The sequence below is a fragment of the Microcaecilia unicolor genome, chromosome 5 (assembly GCF_901765095.1).
Source record: "Microcaecilia unicolor chromosome 5, aMicUni1.1, whole genome shotgun sequence".
In the NCBI taxonomy this organism is placed as follows: domain Eukaryota; kingdom Metazoa; phylum Chordata; class Amphibia; order Gymnophiona; family Siphonopidae; genus Microcaecilia; species Microcaecilia unicolor.
Genome location: NC_044035.1, coordinates 79,510,449 through 79,531,115, shown reverse-complemented (window position 1 = coordinate 79,531,115; position 20,667 = coordinate 79,510,449). Strand labels below are relative to the sequence as shown.

The following is a 20,667-nucleotide window of genomic DNA, read 5'->3' as shown; positions in this document are numbered from 1 at the left end:
AAATCAGGGCATGTGGTGTTCAGCTCAGTAAAACATTTAACGCTTCCCAGTATTGCAGTTCAATATTTTGTGCTCATATTTACAACATCATAAGTACATAAGTAATGCCACACTGGGAAAAGACCAAAGGTCCATCGAGCCCAGCATCCTGTCCCTGACAGTGGCCAATCCAGGTCAAGAGCACCTGGCAAGCTACCCAAACGTACAAACATTTTATACATGTTATTCCCGAAATTGTGGATTTTTCCCATTTAGTAGCGGTCTATGGACTTGTCCTTTAGGAAACCATCCAACCCCTTTTTAAACTCATGAATGAAAGTTTACTGTAAATAGCTTCTGCCAGCTGCTGTCTTCATTGTTGTCACTCAACTCAAATAAATATGGTGTTATTTTACTTAAAGGACTACAATTAAATCATATGATCTAAAACATCCAATTGAGATTTAATTAATGAAAGAACCTAGATATTGAAAAGGTTTGAAAAAGATTTTAATGCATAATAGCCTCTTCCAGTCTCTATAGTCAATTACTATTATGAACTACAAATCGTTCCTATAGTTACATCATATATAAAACTACAGTTTCCTATTAATTTATAAAGACTCATTCTTGAAAGGCCCACCAGTCATTGATTTCAAGTCTACATTTCCACTATGAATAAGCAGATATTTCTTTCCACTCTGAGCTCCCATTGTCAAATCTCATCAAATTGCACCTTTTATGATGACAGTGGCACTCTAAAAGCCTGTCTCACTAAATACTATCTACAGAGCAGCTATGTGGTCTTAGCTGCTCTGTAGATAGTATTTAGTGCCCACTTATAGATAGAATTGCCATCAAAAGTTTTTGCTGAAGTTGGGCCAACTGATAAGTCATAAGGTACAAAGGGATGTGGTCTTCCCTTTGTACCTTACAACTTATCAGTTGGCCCAACTTCAGCAAAACCTTTTGATAGCAATTCTATCTATAAGTGGGCACCTATTTATAGATGTTGTGGAGGAGCATCTATTCTATAACATCATCTGAATGCCCAGATTCTGTTACAGAATACAAGTGTAACTCGATATTAGTGCACTGTACATTTAGGCAGTCACAGTTACGTCAACCATAGAACTGATGCAACAAGAGTAAGCATAACTTACATTATTCTGCCCATGCCATTCTCATTCTCCACCCACATGTATGCCCCTTGTATGTGATTGCCGTCACATTTATATTTACCCTTATAGAATAGTTCTTAGGATGCTAACATGCATAAGTGCTCATTTTTGGTGCACATACATACACAAATGGGCACCTAACCATGGGCACCTAGTTATTGAATTGCTGTTATTGTCATTGGTCAACTTGTCCTTGATCTGTTCTATCAGCTAATTCATCTTACAATTGACCATGTGGGCTGCTGAAAAGAATCTGGGCAGCTCCAAGCTTGGGATTCACTCACTTGGTGTGCCTGACTCAGGTTTTATTGTTGATGGAGAAAGCAGTATTGCGTACTAGTAACGGATACTTTTTCATAGAACTAACTATGGAACTAACTGAAGGGCTGAGGAGATTGCTATGTGTGGTAAGGGCCACACAAACTCACAACTTTACACTGTTTAGTGCTCTGGAAAGAGCATCAGTTGTTTCCCAGCACTTTTGGATGATGTCACCCACTTGTGTACGTCATCTATCTTGTCATCTATGGAAAGCCCTGTTACAGGTAAGCAACATTACTTTACATGTTGTCCAGTAAATCATGGTATGGATTAACATACAGAGTTCACTTCACTTATGTTTAGCTGTTGTGGTCTCTAAATGATTGCTCTGTGCAAGTTGATCCTAGGAGAATCTGATGGCAAGAGGATCTGTTTTACTGCAAAAGATAAATAATAAGAACAGAAACAGGGATATGAACATTTGGAATAATATAAGCAAGCAAGGACGACTATAAGGGAGAGTACAAATTTTGGCTCGTGTTTCTGCATCTGTAACTACTCATTTCCACTTTGCTTTTTATAGTTTAGAAAACAGTATCTGCCATAGTAACTGAAGCATCACATGGCCTTGTGCTTGTGTTGTGTGAGATTCAACAGACTATTAAAGAAATGCACGAATACCAAGGAAGGTTAGAATGTTTCTACCTTTTTGAAACCCTGGAGCTGGTGCATTCTAGAAATGATGTGCCTCTTCTAGAAGTTCTATATTCTCATCTGCACCCATACGGTGGAACTTATGCCTTATGAGCAGCTTCCTGATACGTCTCTCAGCATGGGATTAAAGAACAACCAGCAATGTGAGAACAAAGCTGGCCCAGTGTTTAAAAGGTCTTATCTATATGGTGATGGCAACTATTCAGATAGATCACCTTTGTGAAATTCCAGCAGTACTTCTGATTGGAGCTCCAGTACTATCTGTATAGTGCCAAGGTGAGAACGTTTCACCCAACTATACAGATAAGGGTCAATTCAAGAAAGATCACCTAAAGTTAGGCACCAACATATTGTGCAATAAGCACAAGTTCTATAATAGCAATGTTATAAAATACTAGCATAAGTTGGCATTTAGATGCCAACGCTTAGGCACAACTGCTTACACTATGTCTAAGACAGATGTAAGTGTGCACACTTAAAGCAACACCTTGCATGGTTAACTGACAGTATTATACAAAGAGGGGCATAATCGAACGCGAACGCCCATTTGTAAAAACGTCCATCTCCGAGAACGGGTCCATGAAGGGGCGGGCCGAATCGTATTTTCGAAAAAGATGGACGTTTATCGTTGGTTTCGAAAATACGGTTTGTGCAGGGCAAATGCATAGGATTTGGGCGTTTTTTGAGCTAGGCGTTTTTGTTTTTCAGCGATAATCGAAACCAAAGCGCCCCAGCTCAAAAATGAACAAATCCAAGGCATTTGGTCGTGGAAGGGGCCAGCATTGGTAGTGTTCTGGTCCCCCCGAGTTGCCTCTATGCCAGCCTCAAATATCATCCCAAGCTCCATGACAGCAGTATGCAGGTCCCCCAAGCAAATTTAGTTTAGTTGGTGCTGCCTGGACCCATGCAGAGAGCAAAAATCGGAAGAAAAAAAAAAAAAAACATGCAAGTGCAGTTGGGGACGTCCAAATTAAAAAAAAATAGTAAAAGGGAGATTTGAACCAGCCACTTTCTGATTCCCAGGCCACTGCTTTAAGCACTGCACCACATGAATCAGCTGTTTAGATGTTCTTCCCTTTCCATTAAGTCCCTCCAAGTTTCTGTCAGCCAATCACAGCTCGTTTAGCTGGAAAAAAAGTGTTTAAAGTTCGGGTTTTTTTGGTGGGAGGGGGTTAGTGACCACTGGGGGAGTCAGGGGAGGTCATCCCCGATTCCCTCCGTTGGTCATCTGGTCATTTAGGGCACTTTTTTGGGACCTGTTCGTGAAAAAACAGGGTCCAGAAAAAGTGTCCTAAATTCTGGCTAAAAACGCCTTTATTTTTTCGATTATCGGCCAAGTGTGCCCATCTCTCCTCAATCGATAACCACGCCCCAGTCCCGCCTTCACCATGCCTCCAACATGCCCCCATCAACTTTATGCGTTCCTGCGACGGAGTGCAGTTGGAAACGCCCAAAATCGGCTTTCGATTATACCGATTTGGGCACCCACAAGAGAAAGACGTCCATCTCCCGATTTAGGTCGGAATTTGGGCGTTTTTCTCTTTTGAAAATAAGCTGGAAAGTGTACCTAGAATAGTCAGAACGCGAATGACCTACCCATGCAAATGTTCCCTTTGAAGTTGCTCACTAGACAATTTACATGTGCACTTATAGAATAGGTTATAACTCATGTTCCTAACTGCAAATTAGTGCTAGTTAAGGCCAATTATTGATAGCACCAGGGGTGGCCCAAAGCAATCTGCTGCCTGAGGCAAAGGCTGAGATGGCATGCTCCTCCCCCCCACCGGTCGTGGTTTGGTATCTTCCCCCTTTCCTTTTTCAAACCCCATTCCCGAGCCTACCTTTGTTTTCCAAAAGATGGCGGTGGCAATGATTCCCATAGGCAGATGTCTGTACTGTGGCTCACCTCTGAGGAGACAGGTGCCTGCAGCAGGGCAGCCAATGGGAATTGCTGCCACCAATGTCTTTTACGAAACAAAGATAGGGCCAGAGAAGGGGATTGAAGAAGGAAGTGGGGAGATGCCAGACTGCGGCTGGTGTGGGGTGATATGCTGCTCCCAGAAGACTGCCGCCTGAGGCCCCCACCTCAGTTGGTCTAATGGAAGGACCGCAACTATATAGCACCAATTAAGGGCCAGTTAAGTAAGTTAGCATTTAGCTAGTACTGTTCTTGTCTTTCGAGTCATCAGCCCCTGAAAGACGACAGACCACCTATAAGGCCCTTTTTTACTTCTTTGAAAGACTGCTTTCACCGTAATTGGAAGGGAATCAAGTGCAGCATTTCCAACTCTGATGATCCAAGGAACACAAGCCAGGTCAGGGAATTGAATCTGTCCACTCATACTGCCTGTGGATCAGCAGAAACAGCATATTGTATAGAAAATATAAATGACTGTTCACTTAGGCTTACACAGCTGGCATCATGATTGTTGTAGTTGTCCACATCTGAGTATGTGGAACTAACGTTTCAGCAATTCTGATGTGGCTGTCCTTCAAGTATGCTGTGAGGTCAGCACAATGGCTGAAATGTCTGTTCCGCTTATTCAGATGCAGCAAGTCCAAGACAACTGCAGCAGTTAATGACTGTTAAATCCTTAGCAAACAAGAAAATAGTTCTGATTAAAAATATATTTCTTTTGAAGTTTGTTTTGTGGTCATGAAGCCTATAAAAATGTGTAAGCTGGTCATAAATGTGCATGTCTAATCAATAGGGTAGAGGATGGATCAAATATGAAAGGCATCTCGGTACCCTCCACAATGGGAGTGGAATAGATAGTTGGGTAACATGAAGAAACTTGTTAACTTTTTTTAGGAATCTTTTCCCATGAATGATTTTTATATTTATACAGTCAGTTTTAAAAAAGTGCAATTGCTATGTACAGTAATTTTATAACAAGACTCCATGTTCATGTTCCTCAAATTCTGCAGCCACAAAACAGTATGCCAGATGTCATTATTTGGCTGATCCGCGCTGAGAAGAGATTGGCATATGCCCGTATTCCAGCTCATCAGGTTTTATATTCCAGCATCAGCGAAGAGGCGTCTGGCAAATACTGTGGAAAAACGCAAACCATCTTTTTAAAGGTATCACATGGTTGTTTAAAAAGAGTACATTTTCTGAAAACAAGCAGGTTTGCTCATCACTAAGTAAGACAGTCTAACTCAGTGGAGCGGGATGGCATGTTGCAGATTTTTTATAATATATAACCAGACAGTATGGTGTAGCTCAGCTACAGAAGACTGCTGTGGGAGGTTGTGACAGCCATTTTCATACTGAAACCTGATCATGCTGGCTCTGATCTCAAAATGGCTGCCTTGACATCCCACGGCAGTCTCATGAGGCTGCTGAGGGAAGTTGTGACAGGCATTTTGACTGCGGAGCCAGCCGGGGGCAGGAGCAACTGGAGATTTCTCCTTCCCGAAGAGGCCACCAGACCACTAGGACTTCTAAAGGTAGGCCTGGGGGAGAACCTTTAGATGGTGGGAGGAAAACATTGTTGAACCTAGAGTGCCAAATCCGAAACCGAGATTCGGTCTGCCTGTACTCAGAACTGAATATGTTGACAATTCCACACTGCGGGCCCAGTCAAAGAAAAGCAATTTAGAAGGTGTAACATTAAAGCTTAATGCGGAGGACAGTATTCAGTGGGATGCTGCCATATATAAATGTCTGTATAAGTTATTCATTTTTATGCATATTTCTCAGCCAGTTTATACATTTAAGCTGGACTACAGAATATGCGGTCCTAAACTTATATGGAAACTTTATCTGTGTCAAGTTAGGAATACTATTTATGCAGTCCAATCACATGGATAACTTTATTTGAATAGTGGCTGAACATCACTGCTTTCCAGATAAATTTAGGCCTTACGTTGTGCAACAGGTCTGCCCTCCAGCTAAATTTAATTTCATGTTATTTATGAATCACTTTAGTTATGTATTAACCCATATGTGCAACATGTATCTGTTTAGTGGACTGAGAAGTTTAGGACAAATCACTTATGTGATCAGGACCTGAAGCCGTCAACCAAGTGCTTTTTGAATATCGACCATATAATTGCTGTATGTGTGACTTAATATACATGACCACTGCACAATAATTGTATCTTTTTTTGTTGTTGTATATTTCAGTATCCACTAGACAAGAACAAAGGTATCAAAGTTCCTGTTCAGTTGAGAGTTAACATATGGCTTGGATTGAGTGCAGTTGAAAGCAAATTTAACAGCTTCGCAGAAGGAACCTTCAGTGTTTTTGCAGAAATGGTATTATCACTGTTATTGAACCCTAACTCTGAAATGCAGTGTGGTTGTAGAACAGATCTTGGATAGCATATCCTTTTATTCCAAGACCATGTCAGAAGTCCATTTTAACTTAATACGGTGAACATTTATTACATATATTCTGTAAATCAGACTAGTCAATGGGGTTGGGGAGGGGCCTCAAGAGCCAGGTTAGGCATAGATGGTTTAGCTCAGTTCTGAAGAGAAACCCCATACTGCACAGCTAACTGATTTTAAAGATACCTTTCTGTACATGACAGTGTTTATAATTTATATTTTCAATGTATTTCAAATTATTTAAATATTGTACTATGTCTATGTCATACCTGCATTTTGGAAAAACTGTCCAGGGCTAAATTGAACTGGTTCATTTTGCTCCCAGGTCTGGTATGTGTAATTGCAGACAGAGTAAATTGCATTGCAGTAGTCGTGTGAGAGAACTGGTGGATTGTACAGTAAGATGGAATATTTTTTGTGGGGAAGTTGTTTCTGATTCTCCTTAGTTTCCACATTGTGTGGAAGGTGTTTGTTACTACCTTTGTGACCTATGTCAGCTTTTGATTGTTTTAGGTTGTTAGCGAGGGTTTATGTGGTTCCATCAATAGTTATGTTAGTTATGGTGGTTTGTTTGTGGGGTGCTGCTACTGCCAGGAATTGGGTCTTGTCTCTGTTAAATTTTTTGCTTGAATGCGGTGGCCCAGTTTTCTAGTGTGTGTAGGCCCTTTTTGATGATCTCTGTGATGTCTCTGATATCATTTTCGAATGACATTAAAATGGTCACATTGTCGACGTAGATGAATGGGTTTAGGCCTTCTTTAGCTAGTTTTCTGGCTAGTGGGGTCATCATGATGTTGAATAGGATTGGGGAGATGCAGGATCCCTGAGGTACTCCTGATTGTGCTTTTCAGGGGGAAGATAGTTCGTTATTCATTTTGACTTGATATGAACTTTTGGACAGGAAAAGTTTGAACCATTTGAGTACTGCCCCACTTATACCAATCTTGGAGTAATATGCAGTGGTTGACCGTGTTGAATGCCAATGACGTGTCGAATTGAAGTAGTAATATGTTCCTTCCCTGACTGATTTCTCTTCTAAAGTTTTCAGTTAGGGCTGTTAACACCAATACCAAAAAACAATTCAATCACCATAACTGATGTAAAAAAAACTACAGACCAGCAGCCTCCATTCCTGTGATGATTAAGGCGATGGAAGCAATAATAGCAGCTCAAACTATAGACTACCTTTCTCACATTTCTCCGTACTACACAAATCGCAATTAGGTTTCAGACCATGCATGCTATAGCACCGAGACTTCCCTTACTACCCTAGTATCAAATCTCAGAAAATAAATTAGCATAGAGTCTTAGATCTTAATAACGCAGTTCGATATGTCTAGCGCATTTGATGTAGTAGATCATAATATCCTACTAAACATACTAGGCAACTTTGGCATATGTGACACAGAGGCCACAAATGGTTTCAAGGATTCCTGAAATCAAGATCTTACAAGGTGAAAATGAAAGGAACCTTATCCTGTACTTGGTCACCGGACTGTGGTGTCCCTTAGGGCTCTCCACTATCGCCCATTCTGTTTAATGTAGTGATGTCACCACTAGGTAACAGACTAGAAACAGCAGGATTCAAAACATTCATATATGCTGATGATGTTACCATATACATGACCTTCAAAAAGAACATTCAAGACATCTTACAAAAGGCAAAACTTGGTTTAAATTTGATGGAAGCCTGGGCCTCAGAATCAAAACTAAAGCTAAATAAAGAAAAAAAACATTAAATTCATGGTCATTACCAACCTATTTGACCAAAACAACTACAACAGTTTCACAATTGACAATACTTCATTCCCCATTGACAATAATCTGAAAATTCTAGGTATAATTATAGACAAGCATTTGATACTCAAGTTGCCTCAGTAATCACAAAATCTTTCAGGCCTCTTTGGAAACTAAAAAGGATCAGACCCTATTTCTCATCAGAAACATTTAGACTATTGGTACAATCATTAACATTATCCCAATTCGATTATTGTAATGCCATATATGCTGGCTGTAAGGAGTACCTGTTGAAAAAACTCCAAACAGCTCAAAATACTGCAGCCAGGTTCATATACAAAATCTCTCATTTTGAAAGTGCCTCCTGTTTATTAATCAAATTACATTGGCTTCCCATCAAAGCGAGAATCACCTTTAAATTATGAACCTTTATCTTTCAAATCCTAAATGGCACAGCTCCAGACTATATGATTCCATTAATAAAGTTAGCTCAAAGAAATGCTAAATATGAGGCAAGAAACTATCTGACTACACCTCCCAAATTGCAAAAAAGTGATCTACAAAATGGCCACTCAGCAGACTTCACTTACCTAGAAACCAAATGGTGGAACTCCCTACCACCCAAAGTAAGAAATATACAGGAATATAGTAGATGCCGCTAAATTCTCAAATCGTTCCTATTCAAACAAACCTTCACAAAGAACAACCATATCTCAAACAACTAATTATTACCTGAATTGGTTATTACTCTATTTACCATTAACCTTCTCTTTGCTTCATGTACATTTTCTCGTTCATAATAGATTTTCTAAATGTTAAACATCCATAGCTATCCCAGTATATTTATGATACTGTATTGTAAAATTGGATTCTTACAACAAATTACTTTCTTATGCATTATTCTTTATGTATCTTTATTGTAAGCCACATTGAACTCAAACTTGTTTGGGATAATGTGGGATATAAATGTCACAAATAAATAAATTTCTGTACTGTGGCGCGATCTGAAACCTGATTGGGATTCATGGAGTATTGAGAAGTTGTTCAAGTATTTGGTAAGTTGTATGTTAACTATGCTTTCTGTAAGCTTGGCAATAAGGAGTATGGAGGCTATAGGTCTGTAGTTTGTCACTTTTGCTTGATTTAGGGTTTTTGGGAATGGGTGTTAGAATGATGCTATCTTTTTCCTTAGGGAATGTACCTGAGGACATTAGGTCAGTTAAGTAGGTGGTGATGCTTTCTAGGAATTCGGTGAGTGGTTCTTTTAGTAGGCAGCTGGGGCATGTGTCCAGTGAGCAGTGGGATGTAGTAGTTTTTAGTAGCAGTTGTCGAATTAGGGCCATGTTTGGGGTGAGAATGATGGCCATGATCTGTTGGTATCGTATGGTTCATCGATTCTGGTGACCTCATCCAAGAGCAGGACTAGGTCTGGGTTGTCTGGTCGGAAGCCGGTTCTCATTGATGCTATTTTGTCTTGAAAGAGGCATCCCCTGATCCATGATTAGGTTGGGGCGGAGAAATATGAATGTAGGTTTTATTTTGTATATTTGAAAAATGCATTTGCAGCTCAAACTATAATCCTTAGCGGGTTACATCACAATACACAATACACTGAGAAGTCGTTAATGACATGTCAGCATAACAAAAGAATGGTCAAAGGTCTGGCAGTTAAAATTTAATTGATAAACTGTTACAGAAACCACAAATTGTTTAAACATATTACATCGAAAAAAATATAATAAAAATAAAAAAAATTTCTTATATAATATTAATGTGTGCTCAGTTTTTTTGGTGTATTACAATGACCCAAAGGTTTGAGATGTATATAAACACCTTGCTAACATCATTGTACACCCTTCCTCCAACCTACTTACAGCATTCAGTGACAAAACAATATAATGGTAGAAAATATATATCAGCTACTTAGCTTGGGTGGGGTGTGGACAGATCTACTGGTCTTCACAATGTTATTGATTAATGTTCCAATGCAAGAGATGGTATAAATCTACGGTCACTGTAATACTTTTAAATCTGAATCTATGCAAAGATAAATGTTCAAAGTTCCCAATTTCCACATTTATCTTTACACAGATTCAGATTTAAAAGTATTACAGTGACCGTGGATTTATACCATCTCTTGCATTGGAACATTAATCAATAACATCGTGAAGACCAGTAGATCCGTCCACACCCCACCTAAGCTAAGTATCTGATATATATTTTCTACCATTATGTTGTTTTGTTACTGAATGCTATAAGTAGGTTGGAGAAAGGGTGTGCAATGATGTAAGCATGGTGTTTATATACATCTCAAACCTTTGGGTCATTGTAATACACCAAAACAACTGAGCACACATTAATATTATATAAGAAATTTTTTTTTAATTTTTACCATTTTTATTTTTATTATATTTTTTTCAATAGTAATATGTTTAAACAATTTGTGGTTTCTGTAATGGTTCATCAATTGTGATATTAGAAACCGACCTTTATAGGATACCCAGAAATTTGGTTACTTAAAATTTAATGCCAAGAACTGCAGAGTGATACACTTGGGGTGCAGAAATCCAAAGGAGATAGGAGGAGAGAGATTGATAAGCACAGCTTAGGAGAGGGATCTTGGGGTGATTGGGTCTGAGGATTTCAAGGTGATGAAACTGTGATGAGGTAGTGGCCACAGCCAGAAGGATACTAGGGTACATAGAGAGAGGTATATAACCAGCAAAAAAACAGGAGGTGTTGATGCCTGTAGAAAAAAAACACAAGTGCAAGTGACTGCACATGATTCCACTTTGAAAATTGGTTTAAAGCCTATGAATAAAATGTACACACAACCTTTGTCCCATTGTAGAAAGTTTGAAAATTGCCCCCAAGGTGACTCACTTGGTATTCTACTGCTTTACATTTGATATGTTCCATATACCCTTGTCCTTCGCATCCCACACAAAAAAAAATCATCCAAAAAACTTTTCCATGCATGAAGTGTAGTCGCAGAGGGGGACAGGGATGCACCCATCGTCACCCCTTGAATGTGCTCATAAAACTGTTCTTTGAACCAGAAATAATTATGTTGAGCTACCAAAGTTGCCAAGCCCATTAAAAAAAAAGATAGAAGAGCTATTGAGAGTATGCTTATGTCACCACTGAGGGCATAAATATAATGTGTATTATGCATGTACATTGCACAAATCCCATAAGCAGCACTTAAGATCTTTCTTATAATCAGGGCCGGTCTTAGCAAGTGCGGGGCCCTATGCAGACCAATTTGATGGGGCCCCACCCTAGCCCTGCCCCCACCTAACTCCGCCCCCACCCTAGCTCCAGGGCCGGCTACCCCTCCCTCTGAGTTCCCGGGCTGCTCCCTCTGAGCTCCAAGGTCCCCAGCTCCAGGGCTTCCCCCCCTAGGGCTCCCAGCTCCAATGCCCCCCTCCCTCCCTCCCGGTCATTTTTTAACACCCCCTCCAAAATCCACTACTAGGTATGCCGAGAATACAAAACACTCTAGGACCTATTGAGCAATTCTACCATACCATAAGCAGTCATTTCTACGAATCACACAAAGAAAAGGAAAACATCTTAAAACACTACAGTGAGCACTAGAACATCAATTCACCTATTGTAAAATGAAACCTGACAGAATAGTACAGATCGTCGATCCTGCACAGTCAATGCCAACTGAAAGCCATGTCTTTTTCACAAACACAGATACACCCTAATCCACTATAGAATAAGTAGTAATATTTAAACTTTCTATTTAGACAAAAATTAAACTGAACCCCCAAGATGCCAGACTCTGCATACAATTCAACACCACAGAAACAGAAAATGACCCCTAGTACTGTGCAAAATATAAAGACAGCAGATGTAAATTTGAAAAAACTAACAAATACCAATCACCACTTTACAAATTAACAAATAGAAATAAAACAAATACAGAAAATAAAATAATCCCATTTTATTGGACTAATACATTTGGCTTCCAGAGGCCAAAATCTCCTTCCTCAGGTCAATACAGTATAGTACTGTTACAGTATCCTATCCTGACCTGAGGAAGGGGGTTTTCTTCTCTGAAAGTTAAGTCGAAATGTATTAAAATTAGTCCAATAAAAAGATTACCTTACTTACATGTTCTATTTATAAACATTTATTAACACAGCTACAATACTATATCCTAAAGCAAAAAAATAAAAATATATATTTTATTTACAGTTTGTCGTCTCTGGTTTCTGCTTTCCTCATCTTCTTTTCACTGTCTTCCTTCCATCCAGCATCTGTCATCCAGTGTCTGCCCTCTCTGCTGTCCCCTCCATCCAATGTCTGCCCTCTCTCCCTGCCCCTTCCATCCACATCTGCCCTCTATCTCTGCCCCTTCCATGATCCATCCACCATCTGCCCCTGTCTGCCCTCTCTCTCTCCCCCATCCATTCACTGTCTGCCCTTTCTATCCCTGCCATCCACTGTCTGCCCTTTCTCTCTGCCCCTTCAATCCACAATTTGCCCTCCCTCTCCCATCCATCCGGGGTTTGCCCTCCCTCTCGTTACCCCATCCAGGATCTGCCCCTCTCTCCGCCCCTTTTTCAGTCCCCAGTTCCAGCCCCACTATCCCACCAGTCCCCCATTTCAGCCCCAGCCCTTTTCTCCCACCAGTCCTGAGCTTCAGCCCCCCAGCCACTTCTCCCTATCCCGTTTTCAGCCTCCAGTCCCAGTACTAGCCCCCTTATCCCACCTACCCTCCTTTTCAGCCCCCAGTTCCAGCCCCCTTCATCCACATGCCTTGTATTAGGGCCCCCTTTTCAGAACCATTCTCCCACCTGACCCACGCATGCCCCATTTTCCCACCAGCCCCAGGCATGGCCCCCATTTTCCCATATGGCCACTTCTCAGACCCCAGTGCCTGCCCCCTTCTTCCATCCGAGAAGCCCCTCCCCAGTCCCCTTCTCCCATCCAAGAACCCCAGTCCCCTCCCCACCCGTCCCCTTTAACCATCCAAGAACCCCCTCTCCACCCCCTTCTCCCATCCGTGAACCCCCTCCCCACCTCGGTCCCCCATCCAAGAACCCCAGTCCCCTCCCCACCCGTCCCCTTCTCACATCCGAGAACTCCCTCCTCAGTCTCCTTCTCCCATCCAAGAACCCCAGTCCCCTCCTCACCCGTCCCCTTTAACCATCCAAGAACCCCCTCCCCACCCCCTTCTCACATCCGTGAACCCCCTCCCCACCTCGGTCCCCTTCTCCAATCCAAGAACCCCAGTCCCCTCCCTACCCGTCCCCTTTAACCATCCAAGAACCCCCTCCCCACCCCCTTCTCCCATCCATGAACCCCCTCCCCACCTCAGCTTTAGAAATGTTAAGTAGTAGTCTCCTTCCCATTTGAGAACCCCCTCCCCACCCTTCCCCCACCTGAGAACCCCCACCCCAAACACCCTTCTCCCATCTGAGTCCCCCCCTCAACCTACCTACTAGCTTTGTTCTCCGGTCCCCACCACCCTCACTGGCTTTAAAAAAAGAATTTGGAAGCGCCAGAGGGACAGGCAGCACCTCGTGTCTGCCCTCCCTGCTACTAAAAATGTCTTCGACGTCGTCATCATTGGGCCTTCTCACATTGAGTCCCGCCCACCCTCGCGGTAATTGGAAGTTACGTCAGAGAAGGGCGGGACTCAATGTGAGAAGGCCCAATGACGACGTCGAAGACATTTTTAGTAGCAGGGAGGGCAGACACGAGGTGCTGCCTGTCCCTCTGGCGCTTCCACAGTCTTTTTTTAAAGGTAGGACAGGGTGGGAGCAGCGGGTGCAGGGCACCCCCCACCCGCTGACAGCCGGGGCGGACCGCCCTCACCACTCCGCCGTCGCGCGCCATCCGAGGGAGGGAGGGAGGGAGGGAGGACTGGAACTCGGGCGGGCGGGGCGACCTTAGGCGCGCCGCGCGGGGCCCTATGCGGCCGCCTCGGTCGCCTCGCCTTAAGACCGGCCCTGCTTATAATATTCTTAGCATTGGGACATTGATGTAGTGATTAGCTATTTCCCCTGCTATTGAAATATTTGGGCCATTACAGGTGATTTAACAGTGGCTAGTTTTAGCATTACCAGTAACATCACATATCTGGCACTACATCTGTGTATGGTTCCATCCCCCAAATGCAGAGTTACTACCAAGCCATTGATCCTGATAGTTTTTGGGTTTTTTTAACAGGGCACCTATGTCAGAGTTCTGAAAAGGTGCCCACTATCTCTATATATAAAAGGCACCACCAATGTTCTAAATGAAGCCTCCAGCCGGAAGTGTGAAGCGGCAGAGATATCCGGTTTCCCCATGAGTGTCTGCCCCGCCCTCGCTCTCTCTGTAACACAAACAGTGAAGGAAAACACAGCACAGCACGAAATCGCTCTCTCTGTAACAGTGAAGGGGGGAGGGGAGAGAGGGCAGACGCCCTCACTCTCTCTGTAACACAAACAGAGCACAGCAGGAAACTTAACACTGAAGGACTTGACTGGGAGGGGGGAGGGGACAGAGAGCAGAGGGGACAGACAGCACAGGGGAAGGGAGTGAGGGTAGAGGACAGGGACACACACACTCCCACATGTACACTCTGAAGAAAACCTTGCTAGCCCCCGTTTCATTTGCATCAGAAACGGGGCTTTTTTTTTTACTAGTGTTGATATAAAATAGGCATTCAGGACTATCCCCAGAAAAGCACAAATTCTCATACACAAATTTACACCTGCTCCAAAGTACATTGCCATACTGGGACAGACCAAAAGGCCATCAAACCCAGCATCCCTGTTTCCATCAGTGACCAATTGAAGTCATAAGTACCTAGCAAGATCCCCAAAAAGTACAATACATTTTATTCTGCTTATCCTAGAAATAAGGCAGTGGATTTTCCCCAAGTCCATTTTAATAATGGTCTATGGACTTTTTCTTTAGGAAGCCATCCAAACCTTTTTTTAAAACCTTCTAAGCTAACTGCCTTTACTACATTCTCTGGCATTGAATTCCAGAGTTTAATTACACGCAAAGTGAAGAAAAACTTTCTCCAATTCGTTTTAAATTTACTACTTTGTAGCTTCATTGGGTGCCACCTAGTCCTAGTATTTTTGGAAAGAGTAAACAAGCGATTCACGTCTACCCATTCCACTCATTATTTTATAGACCTCTATCATATCTCCCCTCAGTTGTGTTTTCTCCAAGCTGAAGAGCCCTAGCTGCTTTAGCCTTTCCTCATAAGGAAGTCGTCTCATCCCCTTTATCATTTTCATCACCCTTCTCTGTACCTATTCTAATTCCACTATATCTTTTTTGAGATGCGGTGGCCAGAATTACACACAATATTCAAGGTGTGGTTGCACCATGGAGTGTTACAAAGGCATTATAATGCCCTTATTTCTGTTTTCCATTCCTTTCCTTATAATACCTAACATTCTGTTTGCTTTCTTAGCCGCCACCGCACACTGAGCAGAGGGTTTCAGCATATCAACGATGATGCTTAGATCCCTTTCCTAGTTGGTGACTTCTAATGTGGAACCTTGCATTACGTAGCTATAATTCAAGTTCCTCTTTCCCACATGCATCACTTTGCACTTGCTCACATTAAACAGCATTTGCCATTTAGATGCCTAGTCTCCCAGTCTCGTGAGGTCCTCTTGTAATTTTTCACAATCCTCTTGCGATTTAACAGCTTTGAATAACTTTTTGTGTCATCAGCAAATTAAATTACCTCACTAGTTTGCTTTCTTCTCTATATCACTTATAAATATGTTAAAAAGCAGCGGTCCCAGCACAGACCCCTGGGGAACCCCACTATCTACCCTACTTCATTGAGAATACTGACCATTTAACCCTACTCTCTGTTTTCTATCTTTTAACCAGTTTTTAACCCACAGTAGTACACTGCTTCCTATCCCATGACTGTTCAATTTCCTCTGGAGTCTTTCATAAGATACTTTGTCAAACACGTTTTGAAAATTCAGATACACAATATCGACTGGCTCACCTTTATCCACATGTTCACCCCTTCAAAGAAATGCATCTACTCTACCTAGGTAATAACATATATATTACAAAATACCCATCTGCATCTTAACTGCATCCCTAGGAATATCACATGGTGTGCATATGTGTCAATCTTGTTGGCATACATGTAAAACATCCTTTACATAACACAAAATGCTTTATGAATTAACCCCCTCCCTCCCCAAAACGGAAGCAGGGATTTTGAAATCAAAACCCCGTGTGCACTTTGCCTTGCTGACTTCCACCTGCTAAGTTCCTGCCTGGATAATCGTGGTCTTTATTGGCAGATCTCTTGGTTATGTCCTGCTGGTCTTTATAGCAGTGAAAAACTCGGTTGAATCCAGTTCACAGTCCTCCTTACCAATGGTTTTGCAAATCAGTACTTTTTTTGGTTTGAGATCTGATTTCATTTTCTGAAGCTATCCAGTTTCAAAGTGTAATTGAATTTTACTGATCACTGCTCAACTGCTGAGTTCCTACATGAATGCAGGCCCTTTTCTGGAAATTTTCATATGCAATAACCATTTTCTCCTGTTTTTGATTAGTATGAAAACCAGGCACTCATGTTTGGAAAATGGGGTACCACAGGCCTCCTGAAGCGTCATAAGTTTTCTGATGTTACCGGAATAATAAAGCTGAAGAGAGAGTTTTTTTTGCCTCCAAAGGGCTGGGATTGGGATGGTGAATGGATTGTTGATCCTGAAAGAAGGTCAGTTATTGAGTTATATTTACGTTTCATAGTTTTGATGCTTTTAATAGACTGAGACAAGGAGCTTAGCTTAGGATCCAATTGGCACCTTTCTGAATGAAATTCTGTTTTTCTTTTATGTTTGCATATCTTGTCTCAGTTGTGCATGCCATGATAACATCGACTGGATTACTGTAATGCGCACTACATGTTTTGGCTACAAAGGGTTTGCATCAGCTCCAATTGATTCAGAATGCTGCAGCAAGACCAGTAGAAGGTTGTAAGAAATGTGACTGCATCACACAATTTTTGCAAACATTTTCACTGGCTACTAGTACAATACAGTGCAACATTTAAAATGTTGTTCTTCAAGGCCCTTAAAGGAAATAGCTCACAGTACTTGAAGAACAGGATCTCCTTCTACACACCTCCAAAGTCATTAAGATCCTCCCAAGGAGTATCCTCAATCACACCCTCTCCAAAGGACATTACACGATGTGATACTTGCAAGTGAGCCTTCTCTGGAGTAGCCCCCACACTCTGAAATGCACTCCCTGAAAGGCTTCACTTAACACAAGACTATCTCTACTTCAGGAAATGGGTAAAAGCTTGGTTCTTCAACCAGGCCTTTAATAAAAGAAGTAATTAAATTGCTAGTCACGCACATACACACATGGAGTGACACCAGCTACACATACTATAGCAGGACATATTTATCCACTCCTGTCCTAGCTGCGATATTTAATTACCTCTCTGACCTCGTGCAACTTTCTTTTAATTAGTCCGCTTATTTTCTAACTCTTGCTTCTCTTGCTGTACATCGCTTTGGGTCAATACCTTCAAAAAGAAGGTAAATAAATCCTAATAAATAAATGATTTTCTCGTAGAGACCTTTTTCTCTGCTTCATTAGTTGTGTGACTGGAGTCATCTGTGAGTTCGGATGATGTTTTTGTAATTACAATGTAATCAAGAGTACCCATGATGGGATGCCAGCCCTTGTGCTTACCAGGTTTAATTCTATAAAGTAGGGGCTATTATTTATGCACTAATTCTGCGTGTAAATTATTTAATACCAGCAAATATTTGCTTGTGTGTACACATACGTGCATAAAAACTGGATACTCACCTATGCTTTATTCTGTAAGTACGTACATATCTTTGATAGCAGCTATTTTAACAGATGGATTTACACATGGGCAGGGCACACAGTTACATAGTAACATAGTAAATGACGGCAGATAAAGACCTGTGTGGTCCATCCAGTCTGCCCAACAAGATAAACTCATTTTACATGGTATGTGATACTTTATACCCGAGTTTGATTTGTCCATGCCATTCTCAGGGCACAGACCATAGAAGTCTGCTCAGCACTGTTCTTGTACTAAGTTCTGAAGCTAATGTCGAAACCCCTTAAAATTTACACTCCAGCTCATCCATATCTATTCAATCACGATCAGGGCATAGACTGTAGAAGTCTGCCCAGCACCGGTTTCGCTTCCCAATTACCGGCGTCGCCAACTAATCTCTGCTAAGATTCCGTGGATCCATTCCTTCTAAACAGGATTCCTTTGTGTTTATCCCACACTTGTTTGAATTCCATTACAGTTTTCATCTCGACCACCTCCCGTGGGAGGGCATTCCACATATCCACCACCCTCTCCGTGAAAAAATACTTCCTGATATTACTCCTGAGTCTGCCCCCCATAAACCTCAATTCATGTCCTCTAGTTCTACCGCCTTTATTAAATACTATAAATTTTATGCATATCTCCCACAACTAGGTGCACTTACACATGGAACTAAGCTGAGATAATTGTTCACACCTAAGCACATACATCCATATATACTCGGTTACTTTAGCATCCTATATAGGTACCTACTTTGCTTAATGGAATAGGTTTTTACCAGGTGCTCTCTAGACACCTAATTATATGCACACAGTTTATAGAATTTCTGTTCCTCTCCTCCCCCCTCCTTCTCTGCCTTTCTCTTGCGCGCTGTGGAATGCCCGCTTTGTCTGTAACAAACTGTCCTACATCTATGACCTCTTTATCTCTCGTACTCTCCATCTGCTTGCCCTAACTGAAACTTGGCTTTATCCTGAAGACTGCTTCAGTTGCGGCCCTATGCCATGAAGGTTATCTTTTCTCCCATCATCACCCCCAAATATCTGGGTGTTCACGGACATAGATAGCCAAAGGTTTCTATCTCCTTTTTAAACTGCATCTTAGTATTGGTGAATTGTTATTTATTTATTGAGATTTATTAACCACCTTTATGAACAGATTCACCCAAGGTGGTGTACAGCAGGTCCAGTTTAACATAAAACTTAGTTTTGTTAACGTCATAACAATAGTAAATTGACCAATATAAATACAAGAAATGAGATAAACTTGGAAATATGTCAGTACAATACAGAAATACCATAATAGCATGGAAGAGTATTCAAATAACATAGATATATTATGATGTCAGCATAATACCAATGAAACACCTAATAAGCAAGCATTAGAACATTCAAATAACATAGATATGATGATAGTGCGTTTCTATTTAGCTGAGTGGCCAAGTCAGATACATAGATGGGGGCAAGATGGGCTAGTACAGAATCAATTGGAATAAATATATGGGTGGCTAAGCTCAAGGCAAAATCTTTGTACAGTTAAACAAGATATGTGTAGCAAGCTAGTCCAGGTGCAGAGTGAGTCACCACATGCATGGCTTGGGAGAAGAGCCAGGTTTTCACCTGCTTCCTGAAGTAAATTCCACAGTGTGGGAACTACTCCTGAGAAGGCTCGCTGGCGGGTATCGCATTATACAATTTCTTTTGATGAAGGGGACACAGTGATGCTCCTTGAGAGAGGACCTTAGAGGTCTCAAAGGTGTGTAGAGGGCTAATTTATTCTTTAAGTACTCTGACCCATTTTGCCTTATGACCTTGAAATCAAACTGAGTTTTAAATTTAGCCCTGTAAGGTAATGGTAGCCAGTGTAATGTTTTGCAGGAAGGGTGTGATGTGGTCACACCACCAAAGTTAAATAAGGTTGCTGAGTGAGTAGGGATACCTAAACTAATAAAGGGTCTTCTTTTTTATATTGTGTTTGCTTCTCATTGAACTGAAAATATGTTGTGTGTGGTGAATTGCAATAGGTGCCTGTTGAAGAATATTGCCCCTATAGAGGGCAATTCTTTAAGAGGGTACCTAGAGGGTATAAAGGAAAATGCATGCATGTTTTCTATTATAGAATACTAGCATAATGGCTAAAATGAGGGTAGGATTGGCTGAAGTAGCCTGCTCTTGCTGCCAGCATGGCTTAAAAAAAAAGAATTAATCTCAACAGAAAAAGAACTACTGATTGCGGAGTGGGGGAGGGCAAAGAGGAAGAGAGCAGAGAGGGTGCTGCATTGGGACAGTGGGGAGAGAAGATGACTAAGCTACAGGGGAGGAGGACACCAGGAGGGGACCCGAGCCCAAATTTTGGGAGCTGGTTGTTAAAATAGCTGTTTTAACAACCGGCTCCCAAAGTTCTTTAAAAAAACAAAAAACTAAACAAACAGCTCTCGTGAGTCGGCTCCAGCACACCACTGCCCCTAGTGCTCATTATTAACAAACTAGTAAAAAAAAGCCCGTTTCTCGTTGAAATGAAACGGCGCTAGCAAGGTAATCACCTTCTGCCATTAATGTTTTTAAAGGAAGTTCCAGCGTCCCCCCTCCCTCCCTCCCAGTTCCAGGCCCCCCCCTCAGTTCCAGGGTCCT

At 41.7% G+C, this 20,667-nt stretch overlaps 1 protein-coding gene across 6 annotated transcripts in view; it reads left to right on the top strand.

Moving 5' to 3' along the window:
* The window catches only part of MYOF (myoferlin), a 278,968-nt gene that overhangs the window by 182,991 nt on the left and 75,310 nt on the right, over positions 1 to 20,667 (top strand). For all 6 annotated transcript variants that reach the window (XM_030203030.1, XM_030203027.1, XM_030203029.1 and 3 more), the window contains 3 exons: positions 5,064 to 5,219; positions 6,268 to 6,399; positions 16,767 to 16,930. In XM_030203030.1, coding sequence (XP_030058890.1) covers positions 5,064 to 5,219; positions 6,268 to 6,399; positions 16,767 to 16,930 — 452 coding nt within the window. The remainder of the gene's footprint in view (positions 1 to 5,063; positions 5,220 to 6,267; positions 6,400 to 16,766; positions 16,931 to 20,667) is intronic.